General features: G+C 40.2%; 4 protein-coding genes across 7 annotated transcripts in view; 3 read left to right on the forward strand and 1 right to left on the reverse strand.

The window, feature by feature from the left end:
- Window positions 1-3880: 3880 nt before the first annotated feature.
- Window positions 3881-16270, forward strand: LOC149113817 (uncharacterized). The gene is made up of 7 exons (XM_089286476.1): window positions 3881-5153; window positions 5675-5758; window positions 6187-6251; window positions 8651-8704; window positions 9681-9741; window positions 10626-14673; window positions 15271-16270. Exons 6-7 carry the CDS (start codon window positions 10641-10643, stop codon window positions 15303-15305), a joined length of 4068 nt encoding a protein of 1355 aa, XP_089142602.1. The 5' UTR covers window positions 3881-5153; window positions 5675-5758; window positions 6187-6251; window positions 8651-8704; window positions 9681-9741; window positions 10626-10640; the 3' UTR covers window positions 15306-16270.
- Window positions 6864-8315, reverse strand: LOC149113818 (uncharacterized). Its single transcript, XM_089286484.1, has one exon. The coding sequence runs from the start codon at window positions 8161-8163 to the stop codon at window positions 6976-6978; it is 1188 nt and encodes a 395-aa protein (XP_089142610.1). The 5' UTR covers window positions 8164-8315; the 3' UTR covers window positions 6864-6975.
- A 6215-nt stretch (window positions 16271-22485) lies between the features above and the next one.
- The window catches only part of LOC149113819 (U6 snRNA-associated Sm-like protein LSm4), a 26103-nt gene continuing 20668 nt past the window's right edge, over window positions 22486-27920 (forward strand). For 3 of the 4 annotated variants that reach the window (XM_089286491.1, XM_089286490.1, XM_089286494.1), the window contains exons 1-2: window positions 22486-22706; window positions 24266-24350. The gene's annotated coding sequence lies outside the window, so the exon portion shown is untranslated. The remainder of the gene's footprint in view (window positions 22707-24265; window positions 24351-27920) is intronic. The other variant, XM_089286493.1, reaches the window with a different exon arrangement.
- On the forward strand, window positions 26420-26977 carry LOC149113820 (uncharacterized). Its single transcript, XM_089287397.1, has one exon. It carries the CDS (start codon window positions 26420-26422, stop codon window positions 26975-26977), a length of 558 nt encoding a protein of 185 aa, XP_089143523.1.

Below are 27920 nucleotides of genomic sequence, written 5' to 3' on the forward strand. Positions count from 1 at the left end.
AGAGGTAGAAGTTAATAAAGATTGCTGACCGCAGCAAAGACCGCTGGCTAGTGGTTCAAGAATATGAGTCGGATGACATTGCCTCAAACTCCGGAGACGAAAATCGCCTCAGGAAGGCGAAGAATGCTGCGGACAAAAAGAGGAAGGATTCCGACAAGTCTAAGCCGGGTACTTCTACGCGCATTAAGTCTGACGGTGATAATCAGCTTTTTCGCGGTAAAATTTTTTCCTTTCTCTGTTTTATTTGGTTATTTCTCATGAGGTTGGAATGCCTGAGCATCCAACCATCAAACAGTGTTGGTTGTTTTGAATGTATTGCATGTAAGAGGAAAGTAATTTACGTTAGTTTGAGCAGAGCGAATTAGAACGTAAATACCGTGACTGAGTTCCTTTAACCCTTAAAACTGACAGAAAAAGAACCTAATGTCTGGATTGGAACAAGAGGACAGAGGGGCTATAACAGTCCCGCAGAATTAGGGACTTAAAGTTATTTTCAACGAGAAACAGTTAGGGCAGAAGATAGAAGATCCCACCCGTCGCTTGCAAGGGTAATTGCTGTCGAGCCTTAGCGAGACAGCAGCCTATTCTTGCCAATAGCGGGAAAAATTCAAAATTTTTGTCGGATGTAAGATTGCAAGCATGCGCAGTCGATTGTTTTTTATTATCCAGGGTATCGAAGATCATTGTCTATCAGGTGGACTGGGTACTAGCGAGGGTTCAAGTGGCGGCCATATTGCTACAAGTTGCACCTTGCACTGTGTCATTGTCGTTTTTTCTTTTTTGAATAATATTTGGGCAGCTTTCCGTCGCGAGTTGGTTGTTTAGTTTTCAAGGGAAGTTATTTTTCATTTCTAAGTTGCTCTGTCGCGCAGTTTATTGTTACTTTCCTCCCTTTCTTCGGAATTCAACTCAGGGTTCCTATGGAAAACCTGGAAAGTCATGGAATTTTTATATAATTTCATTTTCAGGAATGGAAAGTCCTGACATTGAAGTTTGGGTCATGGAAAGTCGTGGAAAAGCAATAAACTTACTGAGAATGAACAGGCTAAAAAATATCAAAAGTTTGAAAAACAGCAGACAAGTCAGGAAACCAGATAATTCCAGTAAAACAATTAACACTAGCATGCATTTAGTGCGTCATAATGTGGGAAAATACCTTGAATAATAGACTGTTTTGACAATACTTTGAGGATAACTGCTTAACATAAGTCAGGGAAAACTCGGAAAGATCATGGAAAAGGTCAAGGAAAGTTCTCCACCATACACATTTTGGATTTATAACATTTTTTCACGTCAACAAGAATTTTCTAATCGTTGCTGTATTTGATAATGTCTTTGGAAATATTCTTTCTTGATGAATGAGTTAGAGGTAAAGTTTATACTATTTTCTCTCCTACTCCTGGAACCTCGTAAGCACATGCAAGTTTCAATTCTGATCTTATACACAAACACAATTCACAGGATGTGTGTTCACTCAGTTTTCATCAACCTATACTACATCGAAACTAATTTTCTTTCATACACAAGTACGGAGATAAGATATAAGCCCCATTTACATGCGCTAAAACAGCACGGCACGGCACATAATTGGCAACATGCTGCCCATTTTCGGGCACGGCACTCCAAATTCTCCTCGTGTGAACGTAAGGGTTCCAAATGAAATGTGGCACCAGTGCCTAAAATTGTTGGGGTGCAGAGTCTACCTCTTGGAGGCACGGGTAATCGATGCGCCGTGCAGAGATTTACGTTCGTTTAAATGCTCACCCGTGATGTTCCAGGTCTTTTTGTCATAAATCTATCCCTGGCGCATGCTTAACTCTCACAAAAAAGGCAGGAGAAGAGATGCAAACACGTTCCTGTTCGGCAAAAAAACACCAGTAAAAAGGGTGGAATGAGCTGGCCCAACAAGGCCACACGCTTAGCATTAGCAGCTCGGCGTATAATGTATGGTCTCTCGCCTCGTTATTTTATTTTCTATCTCGTTCAAAATAAATTGAAATGTTTCTCTAGTAGTCCGGAAATTTTCAACAAGTACCAATCTCATAGCGCACAGGACGGGCCTGTATTTTTTTTCTTTTTTTTCTTCTTTTTTTTTTTTTTGAATTCAAAGTCCAGAGGAATAAACTAAAACTGTGAGCAATATAAATCTCAGCTCGAGTCCAATTCTGTAGACTACTTTTCAATTATGTTAGGTTCTTGAAAAAAGTAAATAAGTAACTGTAGCGTCGGCGGTACTTAAAACGGTCGTGAGATTATGGATATCTTGAAGTTGTTAATTAACACTTAATGACTGGTCCCGAGGGGAACAGTGAATTTTGTTTCCCGAGAATCTCCGTGTTCCCCTCAACTTCGTCTCGGGAAACATTGAAATTCTCGGAAAGTTCACGGCTGATAGCTGAGAAATCGCCGAAAATTTAACTGAGAACCGACAGTTCCAGCAACCCTATTCAGCCCTCTCTCATTGTAATCGGTCAAAACAGAACATAGGAAAGTCATACGAACACGTGATGACGTTAACTCATTCGGGGAAATCCCTTTGTTCTTGTTTATTACCTAATCACCAAAAACGAAACGTGACTTCCTCATTAAATTAAAACAGGGGAATCCCTCCGTTCTTGTTTATTAGCTAATCACCAAAAACGAAACGTAAGTTGCTCAGTTAACCAATTCAGGGGAATCCCTTATTTAAGAAGGTATTTATCACCTATATCACATGATAACCTATTTATCACTTATATCACATGATAACTCACAGGTTTAATTGTCATCGCCATGAATATTGCTAACAGCGCTCACGGTGAAAAGAGGATAACTGTGAAACCCCATCGCCAATTCCAAAATAATAAGGAAAGCTAAATGACTGACCAACTCTTGTGACATTGCAAACAACTTCTGAGAATAACGTGACACATCTGAGTCAGCTTGGAAATATTTCAGTTTTCAGAGGAAGAAGAAGAAGAAGAAGAAGAAGAAGAAGAAGAAGAAGAAGAAGAAGAAGAAGAAGTATACAGATTGTTATAATATTAAGGAGCCGTTCAGCAAACAACTACAGCAACCCAGTAATCAAAGAAACAAAGGCTGTGCACGTAATAACAACATAGTACTTGGTAAAATTCTTAACTATACTTTATAAAAGAACAAAGGGAAATTCAAGCCAAATTCAGGGTTGTTTGAAGAAAGTGAATCACGAGGGTCTCTTTCTTTCAATTTCTATTTAGAGTTAAACGCTTTCTTTGCATTTTCAGCTGGAGCTAGTTGTTAAAACTGATAGACGCACTGAATAGTCTTAGATATTGCGAGATTCTTAACAACAAAGTAAAATGTAAATACATTTATTATATGGCTACCTCCGTGAGCGGGCAAGATGAATCAAATCCTGCGCTGTGACTAGCTACCCGAGCGGGCAAGATGGCTCCATCTTGCCCGCTCGGGACTACCCGCCGAGTCCCGCAAGAAAAATTTTCCCGAAAGCCATATAATAAATCCTTTATTAACCAAGCTTGTTCGGTCAAGATGGCTTGATATTGGCCTCGGTCTTTTTTTTTTTTTTCCAGTTTATGGACCTCGACTCCGTTTCGGTTCATAAATACGCAAAAAGAGAACTTGGCCAATATTCAGCCATCTTGACCTCACACTTGGTCAATAACCCATACTTCTTACCCTGCACTCTCCTTGGCGTCTCAGTTGCTTAAGCTCCGGATTACGTAGTAAGTGCAGCCTTGCACGTGTGTTTGGTTCTCCCGTCGTTATCAGATAAAAAAAACAGTTGTCTGATGATCTAGGTGGTTGGGTGTTGTCACAGGGTGTAACTCGCGCCTTTAGGATTGGTTGGAAAGGCTGAGTGGGGAGTGGTAGGGGGGGGGGGGGGAGGGAAGTAGCAAGGCTAATTCACAGAGCTGGTTACCTGTCAATACCTCAGGTAAAAAATCCAACTCAGCCAACCATTAATCCCCGTAGAAAATATTTTAACCGGTTAGGGTAGGTCACCCATAATCTTAAGCCCAAGATCGTCCAAGGCCAGCGTCAAACATAGTGATCTTGGGAGAAGATTAGATCACCCTCTCCGAAGAACCTCCCCCTGGAAAACAGATTTTTAATGAAATGATTTGTTTGAAGGAAAGGTGCCGTTAATACTGAGTGGAACTCCCGTGTCGTTTCAGTCATCTCATTGCACATTTCCTTACCCGTCAGCAACACAGACGAAAGGAAGTTATTAAAATCTTACACGTTGAGTCATGCATGTATGTACAGTATCTACAGTGAACTCTCGCCTTGCGGACACCTCGCTATTGCTGACAAAATCCAGATCCCCGGCAAAAGTTACAGAGGCTTGACTGGAAATGACTCCCGTAAATTACGGCCTCTCGCCATTACGGAATTACGGACACTTTCGTCAGGTACCAAAATGACAATTTTATTGTTTTGACTCTCGATGAAGCGAACATCACCTACTTCTCATATAACATAGTTATATAAAATTACAGTCTGCGGTTCATCAACTGTCAAAAAACACTTCAAAAGACTTCTGGAATGTTTATCTTTTTATCAATTCTTTTTTTATCGGCTGCACAATAGTCCTTGCTCCACAGACATTGTCTATGTTATTTTCTGCATGTTAAGGGCACTTTTTATCTCACATCCCGCTATTACGGACTCTCGCTATTACGGATACTAAACGAAGTCCCCGAGCGCGTCCGCTACAGCGAGAGTTGACTGTATCAAGGAAACAAACATGTACCTAAACTGCGTAATTGTAACTTAAATTGCGAATCAGAAAACTGAAACGCGAGGGAAAAATGAAACCTGCCTATCGTGTGGCAGTGACAGATGCTATTAAAGACCAAAATAAGACAGTGCCAAAAGCCACAAAATAAGTGATAGGACTGGATACTGGCTAAAGAGAATCACAAATGCCAAAATAGCTACTGTGGTCTTCAAATGTTAATTAGCTTCTCGCTCTACTTTTTTAATTAATTCGATACATGTTCAGCAGATATAAAAAAAGACTCCACAGCCTGTCGAAACCGAAAGCGTATCCCATGGTTCGAAAGTCTGATAATTTGTACGTCAATGTTATTTTGAAGGAGACGCTGTTTTAGCTGCTAGAGGCTAGAAATTTGAATTTCATTCTGATTTAGATTTCTCATCGAACGGTGAGTAATTGGTTTTTACCTCACATGTGCATCTACATTAAATTTGGTCGATAAAAATCGTAACATATCACATTAACTTTTTGAACTAAAGAATCAACGATAACTATTGTATATTTAAGATAAACTATATCATTACTTGAACACAGCAGTTAGTGATATTTATAAATCGCAATTGGCCACTGAGAAATATAAACTCGTCAAATTAACTGGCTGATAGTCAATAAGATGTTAGGCTTGGTAAACCTTGCCATACATTACATAAAATTGCTCAAAAATACAACATTTCGGAGTGGAATAGAAAAATAATAACCTCTTTCAGAAAATTAATTCTGATGAGTGGGCGCTGAACGGAACATTTTTTTTTTTGAATCTCTGAAGTAAAAAAATAAAAATAAGGATTTTGGACTTCTTTCTAATCAGAAAGTTCTCCGTTTTACAGTTCAGTATCTTGGTGTTAATTAAATGCACTGGAAAGAAAACGAAAACAATACTTTGGTGATTCTTCTGTCACTTGATTGCAGACAGAGTCCCTGTTGTGATGTGACGTGGTGTTACAGGCCTTGAAAGGTTTTCTTTCGCAGTGGAAAAGGGAATTAAAAGTAGAGGTGAGTACTCATTTGATTTGTATCATCAGGTTCGTGGCAGTTCTGACAGTATTCATTTTGTTTTCGGTAGATATCCTCTTCTACTCTCCTTTTATTTCTACATACATACACACTTTATTGAACCTCGCAAGTGGTGCTTTTCAGGAAAAATAAACTTAAAAAAGACTGAAACTGTTACAATGATTGTTAACCATACATTAGAAGGGATAACACGATTACGCATGTTGAGATTGCCTACAAAATACTTGTGTACACTGATTGTGTTGTAATCTTGCAAAACTGAGAACATAAAGCTTTTTGTTTGTTTTACGTAGCTAGCCACAGTGGAGGAAAAAAGTCAAAGATTGATTGCCTCTAAGATATTTGATGTTGTTACTGTGCATTGAAAAGACTTAAATGACACTGATAATTTATTGTCCTTGTCAAAGGAACATCGATTTTGCTGATCCAGACTGAATTGGATTTCATTCTGATTTTGACTCATCTAGTAACGGTAAGAACAGTGAACTTAACCTAGTAGTTATAAGATATCGTCTATTCGATGTATGCCCTCCTCTTTACTGTACACAATTTTTTTTCCATATATATTTATTAATGAAGAGATGATTGATCATCGCAGTTATACACACAACTTAAGCAGTTGTGAAATTAAAGCCTGAAACAAGAAAAACAGAACCCATGACCTCTGCGATGCCTGTGCAGTGCTCCTGGCCTATCAAGCCAGCTGGGTGCTGGTCACTCCGCTGTGAGTTCGTAATATGCCCGTAGATGATGAAGAATGTACATGTCTTTCTCCGCAGTTCAAATATAAGATCTTTAATATATTCATTTGTATATTTAACAATTATTCCATGAGCGCGCGTTGGATATGAGATGGTAAATAGCCAACGAGGCCCGTAGGGCCGAGTTGGCTATAACCAATCTCATATCCAACAAGCGCGAATGGAATAATTGTTTTATTAAATTCTCAACCTTCGGTTTTGCTAAATTTTTATTTAAGTTTAAGAAACGACCGGAAAGTGAGGTGACTTCCGGGCGCCAAAACTACATGATCTCATGATCACATGATGAGTGCACCGCCGTGCGAGCAGTTGAATGAAAAATCAAAAGCGAAGCAAATTACCGTTGAACTCAATTTACAGTAATCCAAACTTCACGGTCTGTTTTGTACTGGTAAAAACCTTACTGCAGTGTCCTCAAGTGTTCAAAGTTCAAACTCATCGGGAAGAGTAATAATTGTGGACATTTACACTACAGTTGTAAAAATACTGGGGAAAGCTTCTCTGATCGCCATGCCGTGAAACGGAGGTTGAACTGGTGGAAAAATTATTTTCGACAAGAACTGCTCTCCCGGACTCTTGATGGGGAAATTCGTCTGGCATTGGTCTGCTCTGCTGCTGTATTTCGTTTTCCTTCCCCTGCACTGAAGTGGCACTACCAGAAGACGCATTTCCAATGAAATCACTGAGAGCGAGTGACATCTTCTGTTGTTGTTCCATCGAAGGCCGCTCGTTGTAGGACTCAACTGCCTGGTCAGACTTGTGTCCCGTTATGGACTTGATGTGCCTCGTCTCGCAATTATGGTCGGAAAGCACTGTGACAGATGTAGCTCTCAGGCAGTGGTTTGTGAGATGTGGTTCTATACCTGCTCGCTTTGACATCTCTTTCATCATGTTGTCGAGCGTAGTTGTACCCAGAGGTGCGCTGCAAAACCAGATTTTGTCGGCTGCGGGATTGAACTTCTTGCTCTGACCATCTCTTGGTCTCTGAAACAGAGCATCTGACGTTGGATTGAGATGACCCAAGTAGTTCTTGAGCGTTTCCACTGGACATCTTTCAGATGCCGGGACGGAAAATATCTTCGCATCCGATTCATCCTCAGCATCTGCGAGGCCTCCCTGGTGATTTTTTGTAGCCGGCAAGGAACCAGGCTGACTTCTGTTCAGTTCGTAGTATTCAACCCCTTGTGGAGTTTTTCGTAGAGAAAGCATTGCGGATGTCAACTGTCGCTGGTTTTCACGTCCCCGTCTTCCAAAAAAGAGGCCGAGGTAGAACCAAGCCGTCCTCTGTAACTGGGCAGGATTCAAACTGTCGGCTGGGCCGAGTTCGCCGCTCTCAAATAGTTTCTTCACCTGCTCTTTCGAGATTGCGTTTTTGTGAACGACGCCAGCTATTTTACCCGTTTTCCTTAGGTCTTTCACGAAAGCGTCCAAAACTTTATTTGCCTCAGTGAAAGCGGGGTCAGAGATTATGGAAAACGGTTTGTTGTGTGGCGGCGAGCGAAGAAAACGATCAATGGCGGCTCTTATGGATTTCGTGGATGAACTCTTATAATATGTGCCATCTTTCTTCCTCGCTGACGTGTAAAAGCACTTCAAACAAACGTTCAGCTCTTCTTTTGACATTTCTTGTATTGATTTTGAAAATGTGGTGCCACCAGGACTAGCAAGCCACTCTGTAACATTAAGGTAAATATTGTTGTTGTTGTTACGTAACCTTCATGAATGCGTAAAATCTCGACGGTCGTATTTGAAATTTTGCAACTTTTAATTGAAAATTAACGGGTACGTACCGTTAAATAATCTCATCCCGAACTTTGTGGCTTTTTTTGTTGTTTCTGGGACAGCCTTGTCCATGATTTCTTGTATTTCTTCCGTGGATAGCTCACCAAATCTGCTTTTTTCATCCATTTTTTTTTTCTGTCGACGAAACTTGGCTTCCCGGGGAAAATTTTATGCTGAACGACATTTGCCGCATTCATTTCCGTATAAAGTCAAACGCAGGTATAATGGCTGGTAACCGAGATCTAGTGAACCAATCAGAAAGCTATAATTGCATTATCCGAGGTTGAGAATTTAATAATTATTAATATTAAACACACATTGTTCTTAGGGGAAGCGCCGCGTTGATTGTCTGATTCGAACATCTCAAGCAACAATTAAAATAGTAAGTTGAAGCTATGCTCAGAGGATTATAAATAATACGTTTAAATTTATATTGTAGGAATTTGGATGTTGAAATCCTTGTAATTTCAGTTGCAGAAAATCATGCCTTAGAAGATAATCCTTATTGACTTTCAGTTTCGTGCACGCTGATCTTCCTCTGTGGGTTTCTTTTTTTGTGTTCATTTTGTTTGTGACTATCAGTTTTGCACGACTGTCACTCTCTGATTGGCAGCTACATGCGTTTATATTCATGTTTGACCTGCAGTTTTGTGCTTCTTCTTCTCTAAGCTCCAGTTTTCTGCGTTTATTAGGCGCTTTGCGTCTAAATTTATCTCTGAGAAAAAAAAATCAGTTTCGCGGGTTCCTGTACATCTGTGACTTTCAGTTTTGTGAACTTATCTTTGGCAAATCAGTCCAATTACGTTTGTTTATATTTGTCTGTAAATTTGAAGGAATGTATGTTTTCTATGTTTGTCCGTGACTTTGAAGTTCTTGAGGAGTTAACCTTTGTCTGTAGGAGAGGGCAGGGTAGTCGAGTGGTTTAGTGCGCTGGGTTGGAAATCTTGAGGTGCTGGTTCAAAATAATCCTCCACCTTACCACTTTCTGGTTTTGTTCTCGGTAGTTCCGAGTTCAACTTCTCAACCACGTTGTATCACTAGCCAACTGGTCAGCCTCCCACAAGTTGGTATTCTAAAACGTTTGCGTTCCATTTGTGATGTTTGTTTATTCATTTACTGTGTCCTCAATTAGCACAATAGTGCTAAATACATTTGGCACTTAAATAAAGTTATTTATTGATTTATTTATTTATTTAATTACTTTCTTTATTTATTTCTGTATGTTTCGGTCATGTATCTCTGTCATCCCTGTTGTACTTTTATATCAGCATGGAGTTAGAGGCAAAAACATGGATTTATTAAATTGGAATAAAAGTCTTGAATCAGACCTGGTGTTTAATTTTTCTCTTATCCTATAGGATAGCAAAGTAAAGAAAGACTGTCGCTTTTGTGTTCTTTAAACCAAGAGAAAGGGGAGTGGTGAGTTTACTAAGTTATTTATATTTTAATATTGTTATTAGTTGTTTTTCAAACAAAGATTACCTTAATGATATAATAGTAAGGAAATAGTTATTAGAGACGCTAATCATATTTCCACGCCAACAATTTTGAACGGTAATATTATGGTAGTCCTATTTTACTTTGCTCTAAAACTTTGTCTTGCTGAAGGCAGAGGAAATCTGAAAAGAGATTCTTTACTGTTTAATGATACACATGCCTGGATGATAGACGTATTGTTGAGATGTCATTCCATTTTTAATCTTTTTCACTTATTTAAATTGCCAAATAAGTGTAATGTGCGTTAGAAGTTCCAGTCGAAATGATAAACTCGTGTTCTAATAAGAGCAATGTAAAATCAATAATAATTTGGATTTCCGGATAAATTTCTCTTCTCAGAAATTACTATTAAACGTTAAACGGAGTTTAAACCGAAACTTGATCTAAACTATGTAACCAAATTTGTGCGATGAATTAATTCGAGCTTACATCCTGCTGTGTACTAACGGAGGCAAGAATTTTTTAAGTATATAAGTGCTTCCAGATTTTGAAAAGCAAATAACAGAATAGATATTCATAAAAAATCTCTCGTTTTCAAAAATCCTTTATTTTAATCTCAGCAGATCAAGCAAGCAATCATTGCAAACATATATAGACATTCGTGAGTTCACTGTCTTTCCATGTAAAATAAATGTATAACTCTCCTCGCTGCAATCTTCTAATTGCGCTACGATTTCCTGAATCAGACTGCAATAGTATACTAATAAATGTTTATATTAAAATCATAACAACAGCAGTTAGCAAATGGATAAACCGACATGGTTGCAAATTTTTGTCCACTTTTACTCTCTGTTTTGTTCTAACAGAAGTTCTTCAGTGACATGTACACCGTAGACGAAGTTGTACAAGTCATCTCGATCGGCCTCATTGTTACAGGCTACCTTCTCAACACTAATCGATTCCTAAAAGCAATCGAATTATGCAAGGAATGCTTGTTCATTCTGAAAGAAAGAACAGGTATAAAAGACGAGAAACTCACCAAATCATTCTACGTAAAGATATATTTTACAATGTGGAAAGCATGTAGTCTTATCAGCGATACCACAAACGCCATAAAATACGCAGAAAGCGTAGTTAAGCTGAGCTTAGAACTAGCAGCAGTGCATTTCCGTCAAAGTAAATACGCACAAGCAAAAAATCTCTCTGAAAAAGCTCTCCTTATCAGTAAAGAAATTGAACACAGAAGTGGAGAAGCTTCCTCTTACACAAACCTCGGAGTGGTGTATCGATCAGTTGGCGAATATGAGAAGGCTAGAGAACTTTACGAGAAAGCACTTGTGATCCAGAAAGAAATTGGAGACAGAAGTGGAGAAGCATCCTCTTACACAAACCTTGGAGTGGTGTATCGATCAGTTGGCGAATATGAGAAGGCTAGAGAACTTTACGAGAAAGCACTTGTGATCCAGAAAGAAATTGGAGACAGAAGTGGAGAAGCTTCCTCTTACACAAACCTTGGAGTGGTGTATGGATCAGTTGGCGAATATGAGGCTAGAGAACTTTTCGAGAAAGCACTTGTGATCCAGAAAGAAATTGGAGACAGAAGTGGAGAAGCTTCCTCTTACGGAAACCTTGGAGTGGTGTATCAATCAGTTGCCGAATATGAGAAGGCTAGAGAACATTTCGAGAAAGCACTTGTGATCAAGAAAGAAATTGGAGACAGAAGTGGAGAAGCTTCCTCTTACACAAACCTTGGAGTGGTGTATCAATCAGTTGGCGAATATGAGAAGGCTAGAGAACTTTACGAGAAAGCACTTGTGATCCAGAAAGAAATTGGAGACAGAAGTGGAGAAGCTTCCTCTTACGGAAACCTTGGAACGATATATATATCAGTTGGCGAATATGAGAAAGCTAGAGAACATTTCGAGAAAGCACTTGTGATCAAGAAAGAAATTGGAGACAGAATTGGAGAAGCTTCCTCTTACGGAAACCTTGGAAATATATATATATCAGTTGGCAAATATGAGAAGGCTAGAGAACTTCACGAGAAAGCACTTGTGATCAAGAAAGAAATTGGAGACAGAAGTGGAGAAGCTTCCTCTTACACAAACCTTGGAGTGGTGTATCGATCAGTTGGCGAATATGAGAAGGCTAGAGAACTTTACGAGAAAGCACTTGTGATCCAGAAAGAAATTGGAGACAGAAGTGGAGAAGCTTCCTCTTACACAAACCTTGGAGTGGTGTATGGATCAGTTGGCGAATATGAGAAGGCTAGAGAACATTTCGAGGAATCACTTACGATCCAGAAAGAAATTGGAGACAGAAGTGGAGAAGCTTCCTCTTACACAAACCTTGGAGTGGTGTATGGATCAGTTGGCGAATATGAGAAGGCTAGAGAACATTTCGAGGAATCACTTACGATCCAGAAAGAAATTGGAGACAGAAGTGGAGAAGCTGACTCTTACACAAACCTTGGAGTGGTGTATCAATCAGTTGGCGAATATGAGAAGGCTAGAGAACTTCACGAGAAAGCACTTGTGATCCAGAAAGAAACTGGAGACAGAAGTGGAGAAGCTTCCTCTTACACAAACCTTGGAGTGGTGTATCGATCAGTTGGCGAATATGAGAAGGCTAGAGAACTTTACGAGAAAGCACTTGTGATCAAGAAAGAAATTGGAGACAGAAGTGGAGAAGCTTCCTCTTACGGAAACCTTGGAACGATATATATATCAGTTGGCGAATATGAGAAGGCTAGAGAACATTTCGAGAAAGCACTTGTGATCAAGAAAGAAATTGGAGACAGAAGTGGAGAAGCTTCTTCTTACAGAAACCTTGGAGTGGTGTATCGATCAGTTGGCGAATATGAGAAGGCTAGAGAACTTCACGAGAAAGCACTTGTGATCCAGAAAGAAATTGGAGACAGAAGTGGAGAAGCTTCCTCTTACACGAGCCTTGGAGTGTTGTATGATTCAGTTGGCGAACATGGCAAGGCCTTAGAGTACTTTGAAAAATCGTTGGCTATGGGCAGAAATATTGGCGACAGGAGTACTGTAGCTTACTCTTTTCTGGACCTGGGAGCTAACTTTTCCTCTCTTGGAAAGTACCACAAGGCTAACGAATATAACCAGAAAGCACTTGTCATCTTTGCAGACATTGAACACAGAAGAGGAGTGGCCAGCGTTTGCGTCAACCAAGGAGCTGTGGAGCAAGCTGTAGGTAACTTAATAAAAGCAAAAGAATATTTTGAAAAGGCGCTGGCTATAAGCCAAAAAATTGGAAACAGGGAACTAGAAGCACGTAGTTATCTGAACCTCGGAGGTTTTCTTTTCGCGAAGTCTGACTATGATGGTGCGGAAGAATATATCAAGAAGGCACTTGCATTAAGTGAGAAGACTGGAGATGTTAAGACACTGTTGCGGTCTCTCATTAAAATGGCAAAGCTTAGAGAGAGACAAGGAAAGATTCAGGAAGCAATCTCGTATTTTCGTTCTGGTATTGAAAAATGCGAGGAAATGCGCAACTCCCTCCGCGACAACGATCAACTTAAGATTTCTATCGCGGATCAAAATATCTTTTGCTACAGAAATCTCAGTAACTTACTCTGCGAAACCGGGAATCCTACTGAAGCTCTGTATGTTTCAGATCTTTCGAAGGCCAGAGCTTTGGCAGATTTAATGTCAGCTCAGTACTCTTTGGACAATCAAATGCCAGCTGACTCTGGAGCATGGTCTGATCTTGAAGGCATGGTGGGAAAAGTGTTTAACCGCACTTGCCTGTACGTCTCATATTATTCTGACAAAATACATTTGTGGATTCTTAAAGCAAGCGAAACCACACATTTCCAGGTGATACAAGGAAATGACCTGTTAGTTCGGGAAGGATCAAGGCAGCATTTGGAACAATTTTTTGATTTCAGAAGTTTTGGCATTTTACCAGAGGAGATTTGCGAAGACCAATGCTTACACGGTTTTCTACCAGAATCGAAAACATGGAATGAGGACAGCCATGAAGGTTGGCGAATTGGAGAGGAACGTAGAGCTGACCAAGGACCTAAAATGAACCTTCCTATCTGTTACAAACTAATCATCGCTCCTGTGGCGCGCTTCCTTGAGGGCCCTGAAATCATCATTGTTCCTGATCGCGCTTTATACCAAATTCCATTTGCCGCCTTAACTGATGAAAGCGGAAAGTACCTATCTGAGACTTTCAGGATCCGTATTGCTCCTTCTCTAACAACTCTCAAGCTCATTAATGAAAGTCCAGCGGACTACCACTGTCAGACGGGTGCTTTGATAGTGGGAAATCCTGATGTTGGTGAGGTGCATTTCAAAGGAAAACTCACAAACATTTCTCGACTGCAATGTGCAGAAAACGAAGCGAGGATGGTAGCAAAAAAGTTAGGAGTTGAGCCTTTGTTGGGACGGCAAGCAACAAAGCAGGCAGTACTACAAGCGATGAATTCAGTGGCTTTGATTCATATCGGCGCACACGGTGATGTTGAAAGAGGAGCAATTGCCCTTGCACCATCTTTTCGTGTTCCTAACGGAATACCTCAAGAAGGACTCTACTTATTGACAATGTCTGACATTTCAAAGATTCGACTGCGAGCTAAACTGGTAGTCCTTAGCTGTTGCCACAGTGCTCGTGGGCAAACAAAGGCCGAGGGAGCTGTTGGAATTGCCCGAGCATTCTTAGGATCTGGCGCACGCTCAGTGCTGGTATCACTGTGGGCGCTGGATGACAAAGCAACAGAGCAGTTAATGACGCATTTCTACGATCACCTTGTCGCTGGGGAAAGTGCTGGTGAATCTCTACACGAGGCCATGAAGTGGATGAGAAGTAAGGGCTATGATGTGAACCGGTGGGCACCTTTTATATTGATTGGAGATGACGTGACATTGGATTTTGGAGAGAAAGGTAAGATTCAATGAAAACATGCATAAGTGCTTTCTAATTTTTAATAAACGGCTTTTGGCATTTACTTACAGTTTTCCTGAGATGTCATCGATCAAGCTGTATGTATTTTCGAAAGTGTGTTTAGGTTTCTACATCTATTTTTTTTAAGTGTTTGTCGTTTGATCTTGTTCGGCTCACGTATTGTTTGTTTTTTATGACTGATAACTAGCTCTGTCGAGCATGAGAGTGTAAACCATGAAATTACCTACAGTGTAATACAACGCAATCAACAGGCCACAGCCATTTATCATGTTATAACGAATTCGGAGGGAAATTTTAGAGAACGAGAAATCTAGGAAAGTAAGAGGAACAAGCGAGTGCCTCACATATTTCGTGAGTGTTTTAACATACCGTAATGTTTTATGACGATATAATTCAAGGCTTCAGATTATTTACTTCGGCCAGATAGTAAAACACGGTTGTCTTGTTTTGAGCATAAAATATAATACTGAGTTAATCAGAGCGCGCGCAGCCCCGATTGTTTTTTTTTTTTAATTTAAGGAAATAAATTTAGATGGTGACTCTTTTTTGTTGTTGTTTGTTTATTTACTCTGTCAGGTGTTGGCAAGAATGACCAGGACGGCAGCGAGTGATCGCATGAGAAGAAAAATATGCCATGACCTCAACGGACAGTTTTACTCCTAGTACCAACCTGTATATAAATTAAATTGACATTTAACTATTGATATTTTTCTTTCTAAAAGGACGCATCGGGAGAGATATGCGCAACAAAATTTTTGCGTTTTATTTCATATATATTCACCTTTTTTAGGATAAACCGTTGCTTCTCTAGCAAGTAAAGTAAGCAATAGTTTAGGAATGTAAGATGATGATTTCAATCGTTTGGATCTTCGCTGCGAGGAAAAATAAGCAGTGTAACTAAGGCTTAACTGATACACCTAGTGTTTTACCAGCGAAATTCGTTGTTCAATTTGTAAATAATGTACCTGATGAAAAAAACATTGAGCGTAACACTTTGTAGCAATTGTTAAGATAAGTTGAAGAAAGCAGGATTTTAAAGTACAGTAAATTAACGTCAGAAATAACATGCATTTCCTTATTTGACGTTATTATATTTCTGAACATCTTAGTTTTGTTAGTATTTTCATAAATCAGACCTTGTTTACAAGACAAAAAAGCTTTACGATTTGAAATTTCGCCAATCCGTTGCGAATCGATTGATTAGCGTAGAAAATGAAAAGAGTATATAAAGTAGACCGAATTTTTGTGGAACACAAAGGCCAATGGAAGTCTAAATTTAAGGATTTAAGTTCCTGTTTACCAGTAAGGTCTACAGTTAGCTTTGTAAATAGTGAAACAAAAACGCTGACCTGTTGGTTAAAGTTTTGTCAGGTAAATAAGAGTTTAAAATAGAGTGACATCAGAAATTGTTCGCATGACATTTATCACATTTATCGTGAACATTGTACTGTAGCCAAACAAGAAGAACTTTTTTTCATCCTTTAAGTATGTCCTCCTTAGGTAAAGTTGACGGGTCTCTTGTTTATTTTTAAATTTTCAATCTAGAGGAATAAATTAAAACTGCAAGTAACATAAATCTCAGCTGGACTCCGTTTCTGCAGGCTACCTCTCAGCTATATTAGCCCCAGGGGTGGGGGGGGGGGGTGAACTCCCATATAGAAAGGACGGGGGTGGTCGTCGGAAATTTTGAAAATAGTCCATAAAAGATACCAAGATCCAGCTTTGTGGGCGTGGCGTAAAACAATTTTCACCCCCAAGAGATACTAATTCTAAAACAACACGTCATCTTCTGTCATCTTTTTATCGGCTTAATATAGCCTATAAAATGGCACTGCAAAAGTTCCCACTGTGGACCTTTTGAGGCTGAACACCCCGAGAGGTACCAAAACCACTTTCGAATCCCCTTTAAGGTATGATGAGCACCCCCGCCCTTTTTATGAGAGAGTTGCTCTTTCTCTTCCCCCCTTCCCCCCCCCCCCCTCCCCACCCTCCCCCAAACCAGGCATGTTAGGCGACTGGAAAAAAAAACATGCGTCGTCGACAGTACCTGCAGCACTTAGCTAATTGAAAACTTAAAACTAACAGAAGTATATTAATAACTGCTTTAGTTGCGTTGCGAAGTTGAAGTTTCGAGCGTTAATCCTTTCTTTATGGGAGCAAGATCATTATGCCGAGCAGAAGGGCTAACTCTCAACACATCAATTTTCTGAAAACGCTATTGGGCGACTCATTCACTTTTATTTTCAAATTCAAGTTGATATAGGTTGTAACTTACACTGACTGCTGACGGTCCTCCAATTTTAATTTCCTTTCCCTTCAGTTAAAATTACTTCTTTTATTTCATTTTAGTAGGAGCTGTAGGTTGAGGGGAAGTAAAGCTGCATATTCCTTTTTATTACATAAACACGAGTGTTTTACTGGAAAATACAGCACTCGTAAAAGTTATCCAAAACCACATCCGCGATCTGAGTGGCGTATTCTCCATATACTCACCAGTAAGAATATTGAAGACGTCATTTCCCGCGTTTTCACAGTGTTTGCGCAAACAGTCAGTTTGTCTTTATAGTAAAATGAAAATTACACGGTGGCTTGAAGATGTGAATTTGATTTTCTCGTGTTAAAAACAATATTTTACTCACTTGCTGCGCTCGCTCATAAAATATTTTTTTTACTACTGGAAAGTAAGATTTATATCTTGCGCCGCCGTGTAAGTTCGTCTGTCTTGCATACCTGGATACGGCAAGGACACGCAACCACTTAATTTCGCGGGCTAGCGTTGAAGTACGGAAAAGGCCAGAAAACTGCGTTTAAGTTCCCCTGCAATGTAGCTGGCTACCCAAGCGCGCAATTGTAAGAGGAAACCAACAAAACCATGTTCTTTATGCCGTGAACTCAATCTCCGTTTTAGTTTATTTTGTTCGGCCAGGCAGGGTGGATAGCTGGTATTAGCCGGGGATTTCCGGACCGGACCGGATTTCCGTAGATACGGCCTTATATCCACCCTCCCTTTCGTAACTTTAAGATTATTTCTAACCGAACTTCGAGGATACTCAAAAATGTTTCTCTTGAAGTAAACAACATGAGATGACGTCAGATCAAGTGTTAATTGTGTCATGTTTGTTAAACAGACACCATTTTGATCTCTTAGACCCACCATCTTGGATTTGGATTTCTTCGTCAGAAAACGATTAAAACTAAATCAAAGTTAATAATATAATGGCTGAGAGTCATAAAAATGAAAGAATGATCACACGAAAGTACGAAAGCCACGGCAACGTAAAGTTCCGAGTAATATGACATGTCATACCAAATTTATTTGACCACCTCCCCCCTGACCGCCCCGCCCATCTGAATAGGGTGAAATTAATTAGAAGTAATATAGGTGAAAACAACATAATCGTTAATTAGAGCTAATGAGGCCAAACAGCTTAATTTTAAAAATTAATCAGACATTAGGTATGATTGATTTTAAGGAATGATTAATAGATTCAATTCCATCAGGGAGTAGATTAGTAGCTTCATGGACTAATTTGGTGCGCAAGACTAAACTGCCTGATAATTCCTTAGGGAAGAATTGAAGTGTCCACATTAGACCTACCTAGCATATCGCAATGATTCGATCTAGCTCAAGGAGGGCAGTTAGTAAAGAGGGGGGAGGGGACATTTATTAGGGACGGGAGGCTTAGCAAAAACGGGCTGATGGCAAAAACACACATCGTATTGCCCCTGTAGCACGTGTCTTGTGTGAGTGCGTAAGTTACCCATCGATTACAAACTTAAAATTTGGATTATTACAAGGGAAAAAATGGTCACAAATGGCCAGAAACTCGATGTTTATCTGTTCTCCACCATCTTAAAATAAATGTGATCAATTCTGAAGCAGACAGCGAGTAAAGTCATACGAATAGGTAATGACGTAAGCTCATTTGGGGGAATCCTTCCATTCTTGTTTATAACTAAATCATCGAAAACGAAATTTAAATTGCTTATTAACTCAATACGGGGAAAGGAGGCTGTATTCTCTTCGGGGAAACCCCTTCTGTAGACGGTATTTATAACCTTTATCACGTGATCGCTCATATGATTAATTCTCACCTCCTTTACTGATTGGCTAATACTGCGATCAGTACTCACAGTTAAATGAAAAAAGATGTGAATCTCCATCACCCTGATTCCAAATAGCAAGGAAAGATAAATGGCAGACCAGCTCTTGTGGCACTACAAACAACTTCTGAGTTAACATTTGAGTTAACTTTTTTTTAATAATAATAAATATACGTGAAAAAATTACTCGATTCTGATTGGCTGCAGGCAGTGCAGTTCAAGTGTAACACCAATGCAAAAAGTGTAACACCAGTGCAAATTACAAATCGTATTTCTGGATTATGATTGGCTGAAAGACAACAGGAAATTTTCTAAGCCAATGATATCACGTAAAATGATGACGAAAATGTTGCACGGAAAACTTGAAAACAGTTTTCTTGAATAAAAAAAAATGCATGGCTTCAAGAAAGACCTTTCGGCACTTCCTCCACACGAACTTTTTCATTTTCATATTATTAATAAGCAATAATACGGTTTTCCTCGTTCAATTTGGGATTAATTTGCACTTGTGAGTTTTTCAAAAAGTTGGAATTACATTTGCCGAAGCGGCTCGTGCAATTTCAGCTTTTTGAAAAACTCACTCGTGCAGATTAATTTCAAATTGAACTCAAAAGCGTATGATCACCTATACGAAGATTTCACTTTTAAGAGGAAGAAGGAATCATGTTATTCTAGCCCTAGAGAGCTTCAGAAAACGACTATAGCAATGCGGTTACTGAATGAAAGGAACTGGGAGAGTTCGGGTGCTTTGATTTGCTCGGAATAATATTAATGATAATATAAAACTTGATACGATTCTTAGCTTTACGCTATAAAACCACAAAGGTATATCTTCTTAATCGATACTAAAACTTAGGAGAAAACGGAAAAATAAAACGTCAAAATTTATGCTAATTAAGATCAGCGGGATAAAGTTTTTCTTTGTTTAAACTCCACTATTACCAAGCTGTAGTTGCCTTGGAAAAAAAAGCCCGTGATGGTAAGATAATTAGTGCCTGATAATCTCTTTAAATAGAAGATTTTACATGGATGGCCGCGAGGAGATACGAACTTTCCCTTTGAGTGTTGAAGAATATTTCACGAACCACGAGTGAGCGCAGCGAACGAGTGAAATATTTTTCGACTCGAGAAGAGAAATTTCGTATCTCCAAGTGGCCATGTAATGTTCTTTTTATTATATAAACATCAACGCATTCCCAAGCCATTTCAGTTTCGCTGCGAAACGCACCAGTTGTTATGTAACCATAGCAACGGTGATCTTTTTCACGTGTGAAGAAATCATCAGTTTTCGCTCGAAAGCTCACCTGCTGTTCCATTGTTGTTTATATAATATTTATTATATAGACATGAGTGTTTTTCGGAAAACAGGCCACTTGTAAAATTCACACGAAACTACATCCGGGGCCCGAATCGCATATTTCGATATTTTCAGGATATTGATGACGTCATTTCCCGCTTTCCCCTGGTTTTTTGTGCAAACAGTCACTTTGTCTACTGAAAAAGAACATTACAGTTTGAAGATGTGAATTTTATTTTCTCCAAAACAATATTTTACTTACTCGTTGCGCTTGTGTGTAAAATATTTTACCACTAGAACTGATAATATTCATATCTTCGCGCCACCGTGTAACATCCTTTGTCTCATACAGCTAACTTCGTTTGACAAAATCCGCGCCATTTTCGGCCAAAATTCCTTGACCTTGCACAGTCACTGAGTGACTGGCAAAATCTATCAACGATCTGTTCTCCACATTTGGAGAGAATCGGAAGAAAGGCAAGTCTCTGAGTCTTTCTGTGAGTTCTTTTAGTTTGCCGACGGATATTGCCCGAAATTTAAAGGGATGAACGGAAATGAGAATTAATAAAAAGATAGGTTGTAAAATGTTCAATGGTGATCCAAGTTCGTCAAAGACTTAGAACAGCGTAGTTAAAAGAGTAGATGTTGTGTGTTGCCTGGTAGTGTCTTTGCTTTAATTTTTCATTTTTTCCAAAAACAGCAAAAGGAAACGAATACTCCCTATTCAAAACCCCTTCTTTTTGTTTTGCGCTAAACATCTTTTAACAGGATCTTTTTGATTACTCCCTTTATGTTTAAGCTCCTTCCTCATTGACCCTTTTCTACCCATTTCTCTACCCACCCCCCCGCCCATGTTTCTTCCCTTCTCCCGCACTCCTTGTTTTCTTCCCCTCTAATTATTCCACTAAATCAACCCCTTACTATTTCCTCTTTTTCGCTACTAGTCCATTTCTTTTTCATTCTAGCGCCTCTCCTGCCTTCCCCGTATCATATCAGTCATACCACTTCCTCCCCAGCACTCTGTGTGTTTCATTTCCTCCCCTAATTATCGCTATTTCCGTGATTGGTCCTAGCTCCCTTGAAAACTTGAACATCTCTGCAATGAAAAGAGATATTTGAAAATAGCAAACAGCATTTTTCCTTTCGTACAGACTACTTGTTTATGTCTTTAAATGGTTTAGATAGTAAAGATGCGTATTTGATCATAGTAACACTTAAGAAGGAATCCACCAGAAAGTTCGAGTAACAAGTGGAAGAAACCTTTGTACTGAGATTATTTACATGGTATTGCAAACTTCTGTGCGACTGTTTTAAATATCTTCTCACAAGAAATCATTTCTAACAACCGTTCAAAATAATTTGGAAGTTCATATGAAACACTTGAAATTACTCGAGAAATGAAACTGATGTTTGCACTATTTTTCTGAACTTTGAAATTTATTCTTTCGAGTTTCTATGGGAAATTGTTTTAGGTGTTATTTCAGACGACTATATCTTAGGAAATGCAAAAAGGACTGTAATATATACTTAAGATTATTCTGGTACAAGGTTTTTTCCCCAAAAAACTGAAATTGTTCAACTTCATATCGAATTTCTTGCTAAATTCTTCAGAGCGGAAAAACGTATTTCGTAGCTTTTTATGCGTACTTGCGGGGCCACTTGCGGGCTTAAATAATCGGCTCAGGCGTATAATTTTGCGCATGCGTATAGTATGCCACAGTTATTATAGCTAATATTCCTATTAGCATATTAGCGTAGAGCATGCCTTGGTTTTTTTTCTTTTAAATATGCATTTTAATTGAATTATTTTTGGACACATTTTTCTTATGTTTTTACCGTAATCTTAATTTTACATTGTAAAGCGCTTTAGAATATTTTATGATTTTAGCGCTACATAAATCTATTATTATTATTATTATTATTATTATTATTATTATTATTATTATTATTATTATTGTTATTATTATTATTAATGCGAGCTACAGTGGTGGAAAGAACGGCGGGCCGTAATATTTAAGGTGCGCGAGAATGTCGCTGGGTTGATTTATTCATACTTGGGCAAGCACGATTTTTTTTCGACATTTCACGGTTAGAAACTCGGTCTCCCCTTGCCTGCTGGGAGGCTCTCTTGCTTATATATTCAGTGGTATGCTTATATGAATACAATATGTAAAGAGGGTTTGTGGAAAAAATGTGTCTTCGCAAACCTTCTTTAGGTCAATTAATATGTATGAAAAAAATTGATTCCCTGCGAAAACAATATCCAGCTTCCATTAGTGACGTGAAAATGCTGGTGCTTGTCTGAAAAATTGGGTAACCTTGTAGAGTTCGTCCGTTTTCGTTTTCTGCTATTTTGAATCGTGCCAAGGCCGCGCCGGCTAAGAAAGACAGGCTGCCCAGGCAGAGCCCTGGGCTCAATTTTAGTTTTTCGTTCCTTCTTTTAATTTGCACGAGGTATAGTGCTCGCAACTTCTTTCAAACTTTGCGTAATGCCGTGTCTACATTACAACAAGTCTCTCCCAAACGTGTTCCAGACACCGGTTGAACTTCATTCAAGTGCCAGAAACGGCAAGCGACCCCAAGATGGAAGTGTCGTCTTTGACCATCCTCGGTACGTTCACGGTAATTTAAGCCTATGTTTATGCTACTTTTGAGTACTCTAACGGTTGAAGAGATGTTACATGCCTTGAGACATTTATTTAGCCAAAAATAAATCGATATCTCGGAATTATAGCTCGGTAAATCGAATGTTAGGCCGGAGTGTTTGATGGCGACCAGTTTTTCTTCACTAGCTAGTCCCGGAACTAAGGTTCCATAAAAACCATATATTAAGTTCTTAAAGGTGAAATTGTTCGCCTTGGATTTCATAAGATCATCACTGGTGGTAAATACATGTAAGTTCACGTTGAGTGGAAAATTTAGAAGCTAAGCTTATCTAGATAACAGTTTGTTTTTATGGTTCTTTCTTTTTAGCATAGTGCACCTGAATCAGTGTGAAACCCCAGGGTAGGGGGCCGGGCATACCCAGGGGGATTTGACATTTTAGCCTATTTTCACATCAAATTCTTTACCCAGGGGAAAAACACTGATGTCAAATACCCCTTGCCTTCTCCTTTGACAAATTCTTTGTATCCACTCACTGCCACAGCCTTTGTTTTCCGTCTAGTTATATCCCACGCTTTGTGAAGAGACACTTCTCCGAAAAGCAAGTGCCTTTTAAAGCTGCTTAGTCCAACATGGATTAGTATTCTAAAATGAACGGGCAATGAACACACGTGCGCACAAAGCAACTTTGAAAATGATGTAGCAATTCCAAGGAACTCTGGGTAATGTTTTCAAGATGGCGTGACTAGGTTCCAAACTCTTGCATGATCTTGCCAAACTTTCCCACTCTTTAACTATTCCCCACCCACGGGAAAGGAAGTACAGGGAAATCCCCTGGGGATGCCTGACCCCCCTACCCTAGGGCTTAACATTGATTGGTGCATAACAGCATAAGTCAATTACAACATGCAATATGCAATGGCGACATATCTGCATTTTGACAGTCAGGTGTCTCTTTAGGTAACAGAAAATGATGGGAAATGTCTTGTACATGTAAATCCAAGTAATGGAGAACCCTCACTTTTTTCTCTAGATGGTCAAACCAGTCATGCAAAATCATCCATGCTGCAAGTCAATTTGTGCAGGGTCCAGCCTTTAGTAAAACTCCTGTAGCTGTATGTTTCCAATGTGTTGGGGCACTTGTTACCAGACTCTCATTCCAGATCCCTTTCATATCAGGTTGTTAAAGTGTCCTTTCTGCTACTTGTCCATGCTCAGTAAAGGCAACAGACCAAAATATACTAATCCCCACCCCATAGGGCAAAGCAAAGGCTAAAATGCACTAATCCCCCACCCCATCATCATTGTACACAATAGTATTTTTCCTCCTTCCAGTCCTCCAGGAAAGTATTTTTATACCTGTTTTTTTCCTGTTTTGAAATTTCTCTCCCCTCCTCTCCCAACAATAATATGGAGCACCCCTTACTGGTTACATTTGATCTGTTTACAAGTAATAATATATTTTCTTGTGTGATTGTTTGAACATATTTGTGCGCATGAGGTTACTATTGTAATTGAAAAAGTAGACAGTAAATCACTTATCAAAATGTCTGTATTACTTATCAGGCAAAATATGAAGCACATGGATGTGATGTCATTGAAGCACTGAGAGAATAATGGTTGACGTCAGATACAGCTGCAAGTATTAAAGGTAATTTCATGCAGTAAATGCAGTTTAACGGAGTTAACAACAAAGAGCACTTGCGTTCCCCTGATAGTCAGTGGTGTCCACACATATGTGTATATGTTGGAATTCCATGTGCTCATGGATCATACCATGGCGTACGTACAGGAGGCATTTTCTGGCGTTTTTTGTGGTGTGGCAGCTCGTTGCCCTGGCAGTTCCCTAGGAAAATCAACATTACAGGTTCTTTGTGTGTTTGCATAGCTTCTGTAGCTTGTTTTTCTTCTTGTCTTAATGAATCAGTTTTCGGGGTGGTCAACTTTAGATTATAGTGCTGCTGCCATGTTGGATTCTTCAGCGACTTCCTCTGTGGGTTCTTCAGTGGCAAGTTCCGTGGTTTCTTTGGTTCTGGTAACCATGTCTCCGTCGTTTGTGCTGACCGCTGAGGATCTTTCTCAAGCTTTCTCTCAAGCGCTTGGCAACTCACTGCCTCAAATTCTAGTGGCCATCCAAAACCAAACAAGTCAGCTCATGGCATCAAATGTCACTGCATCGGGAAGCGTGCTGTTGAGCACCTGTTTGTTAATTCTTCACCAGGATTTGCTGCCGGGCTCTCTGCAGGTACATGTAACATCGTTGCACCTTCGTTCCTTTCCACCTACTGTATGTTAGGTAATTCTTCCCTTTCGCATCCATCGTTGTTTGGCTCCCACGGTGCCTCGAGCAGAGTGCTTCCCGCCACCAGCCAGTTCTTCTCTCCAGCGTTTTCCACACCCACCTTGGCTCACTCAGTCACTTCTTTTTTGCACAAGCCTTTTGTTGTCAGCCGGGGATATTCACCCATCTCAGAGAAGCTGGTTACAAAAATAAAGGTGGGGCAATTCATCAATCTACAGACCTGCTACCTGAAAACGTCAAGGCCCAGGATTCTGAGCCCCAAATGTACCTGGATGGGAAACTGCTCGTGTCTTTCAAGAAGAGGGTACGAGAGGTTACAGATATTGTAACCTGGGTGAAAGCCTTTAACTACGGTGTATATGTGGATCTTTTGTTGCACTCACCCATCTAGATGGCAACATGACCCAGTACAAGCTCCTGATTTTGCAGACCACTCACCAGTTCTTCAGCAAAGTATGGCTCCACTATGACACAGCCTTTCGGAAAACAAAGCTGCGTCAAGTCTGGCCAACTGGTCCCGTATGTACAGTGATCTGTACAATTTTCATACCCGCTTACCTCAACAACAACAGTACCAGCTACCTACCCCTTCATCCTTGCCTTCTAGATCGGTTCCCTCTTCATCTATTTTCTGCAGATCCTGAAATAATGGCACCTGTGCTTGGCGCTATGGTCAGTGTAGTTACTGTCGTGGCTGTGAGAAGTATGAAGGAGAGCATTCCAGTGTTAACTGCCCCTTTCAGGCCTCAACGTTGCATGCTCAGCCCTCATGGTCCCCTACCCCTCCACGGAGCAAACGCCAGCAGCATTTAGACCGTGACCAGGACGCCCACCTCTTCAGTGAACAATAGTGTACAGTTATGTCATTCATTTTCAACTTCACATAGTTTGTTTCCCGTTCCTGTTAATGTTGTTGTGTCTTCTCCACAAACTGTGCCAACAAGCAGCCGGCCCCAGGGAGTCCCTCTTTCCAGTACGTGCTTGGTTACCAGTACCTTCCAGCAAGATTTGGTCCTTCCTTCTAGGGCTACCCTCATTGATGCTCAAAAACTTTGGTGTGAACTTCGTTTTCATGCCTATCAAGTTAAAGTGGATTATGTGATTACAGGCCTTATGAGTGGTTTTCGTTGTGGTTTTGACCCCTCGGTGGTGTCCTTAAAGTCCGCAGTCCATAATATGCCACCAGCATCCCTTCAGCCATGAGTGATCAATCAGTACCTACTTTGAGAGCTCAAGAGAGGTCGTGTAGCAGGCCCCTTCCTTATCTCGCCAATTCGAAACCTCCACTTTAGTCGCTTGGAGTGATCCCTAAGAAACATCAACCTGGAAAGTGATAGCTTATTTTAGATCTATCTGGTCCATTGGGTCATAGCGTCAACAATGGCATTTTAAAAGAACCTTCTTCCGTACAGTATATGATGGTAGATGATGTTATTAGTGGGATCATGTCCCTCAGCCAAGGTACACTTCTGGCTAAATTTGATGTTGAAAGTGCTTATCGAAACATTCCAGTCCATCCAGAGAACCGCTATTTGCTTGGCATGAAATGGCAGGGTATTTACTTCATCGATATGGCTCTTCCATTTGGGCTATGTTCAGCACCCTTCATTTTTTTGTCTGTTGCAGATTTGCTAGAGTGGATCCTCAGACATAATTATATCTTGAATTTCCTCCTGCACTATCTTGACGACTTCTATACATTGGGTCCTCCCAACTCTCCTGCCTGCCAGAACAACCTTGATACATGCCTCCGGCTCTTTAAGGACTGGCGTATTCCTCTTCACCCGGATAAACTGGAGGGACCCTCTACCTGCTTAACTGTGCTCAGTATTGAGTTGGATTCCCACGCCCTCCAGGCTCGTCTTCAGCGTGACAAGTTTGAATGCATTGCTGCCCTACTAGAATCTTGGTCTGCCAAACGGCATTGTACAAGGAAGGAGTTGGAATCTCTCATTGGCACCCTCCATCACACATGAAAAGTTATTCCTCAGGGACGTACTTTTATATGGCGTATGATTAATTTACTGTTGGCATTCTGGTGAGACAACCATCCCATCGCGCTTAACCTGGACCTTTCTTGGTGGTGTGAACTTTTCATCTCTTGGGACGGACTTAGTTTTCTACTCTCCCCCACATGGGCACCTTTACCTGATTTCTCAGTGTCATCTGGCACAGCTGGAGCTCTTGACTACAGTGCAATTTCTGGCCATGAATGGTTTGAATGGTCCATCGCTCAACAACCTTTGTCAATAGCCTACAAGAAACTTTTTCCTGAAGTTGTGGCAGCTATGCTATGGGGCCAGAGATGGGCCACAAAATGGGTGGTGATCTGGTCGGATAATATGGCGGTAGTCAGCGTTCTACGTTCAGGCACCTCAAAGGATCCAAACGTGATGCTACTTCTTCGCTGCTTAGCGCTCGTAGCAGCCCGTAATACTTTTACCTTTACCACATCTTATACACCTGGGTGGGACAATTCTATTGCTGATGCCTTGTCTCGTTTTGACTTCCAGCATTTCCATCATCTAACTCCACATGCAGCTCACATATCTACACCAATACCGCCGTCACTGCTGGCCCAGTTTCTCATGAACTGACTGGAATGTGCCTATTCTACTTGACTAATGGCCCTGCCCCCTCAACTCGTCAAGTTTATGGCTCAACTCAATGCCAGTTCCTAGAATTCTGCAGTCAGGACATTCCCTCTGATCTTGGTCACTCTCTCCCACCTGCCAGTGAACAAACTTTGATGCACTTGTGTGCCCACTTAGCAGATCGCCTTCATCATTCTTCCATTAAGGTTTATCTATCGGCAGTTCGCTCCTTACACATTGACTACGGCTATCCAGACCCACTCTCCAATTGTCTTCAACTTCAGCGTCTTTTAAGAGGGATTAAACGACACCAGGGTTCAAAGCT

This window comes from Orbicella faveolata, unplaced genomic scaffold (assembly GCF_042242905.1).
Source record: "Orbicella faveolata isolate gen_17 unplaced genomic scaffold, um_ofav_v1 contig_14, whole genome shotgun sequence".
Taxonomy (NCBI): domain Eukaryota; kingdom Metazoa; phylum Cnidaria; class Anthozoa; order Scleractinia; family Merulinidae; genus Orbicella; species Orbicella faveolata.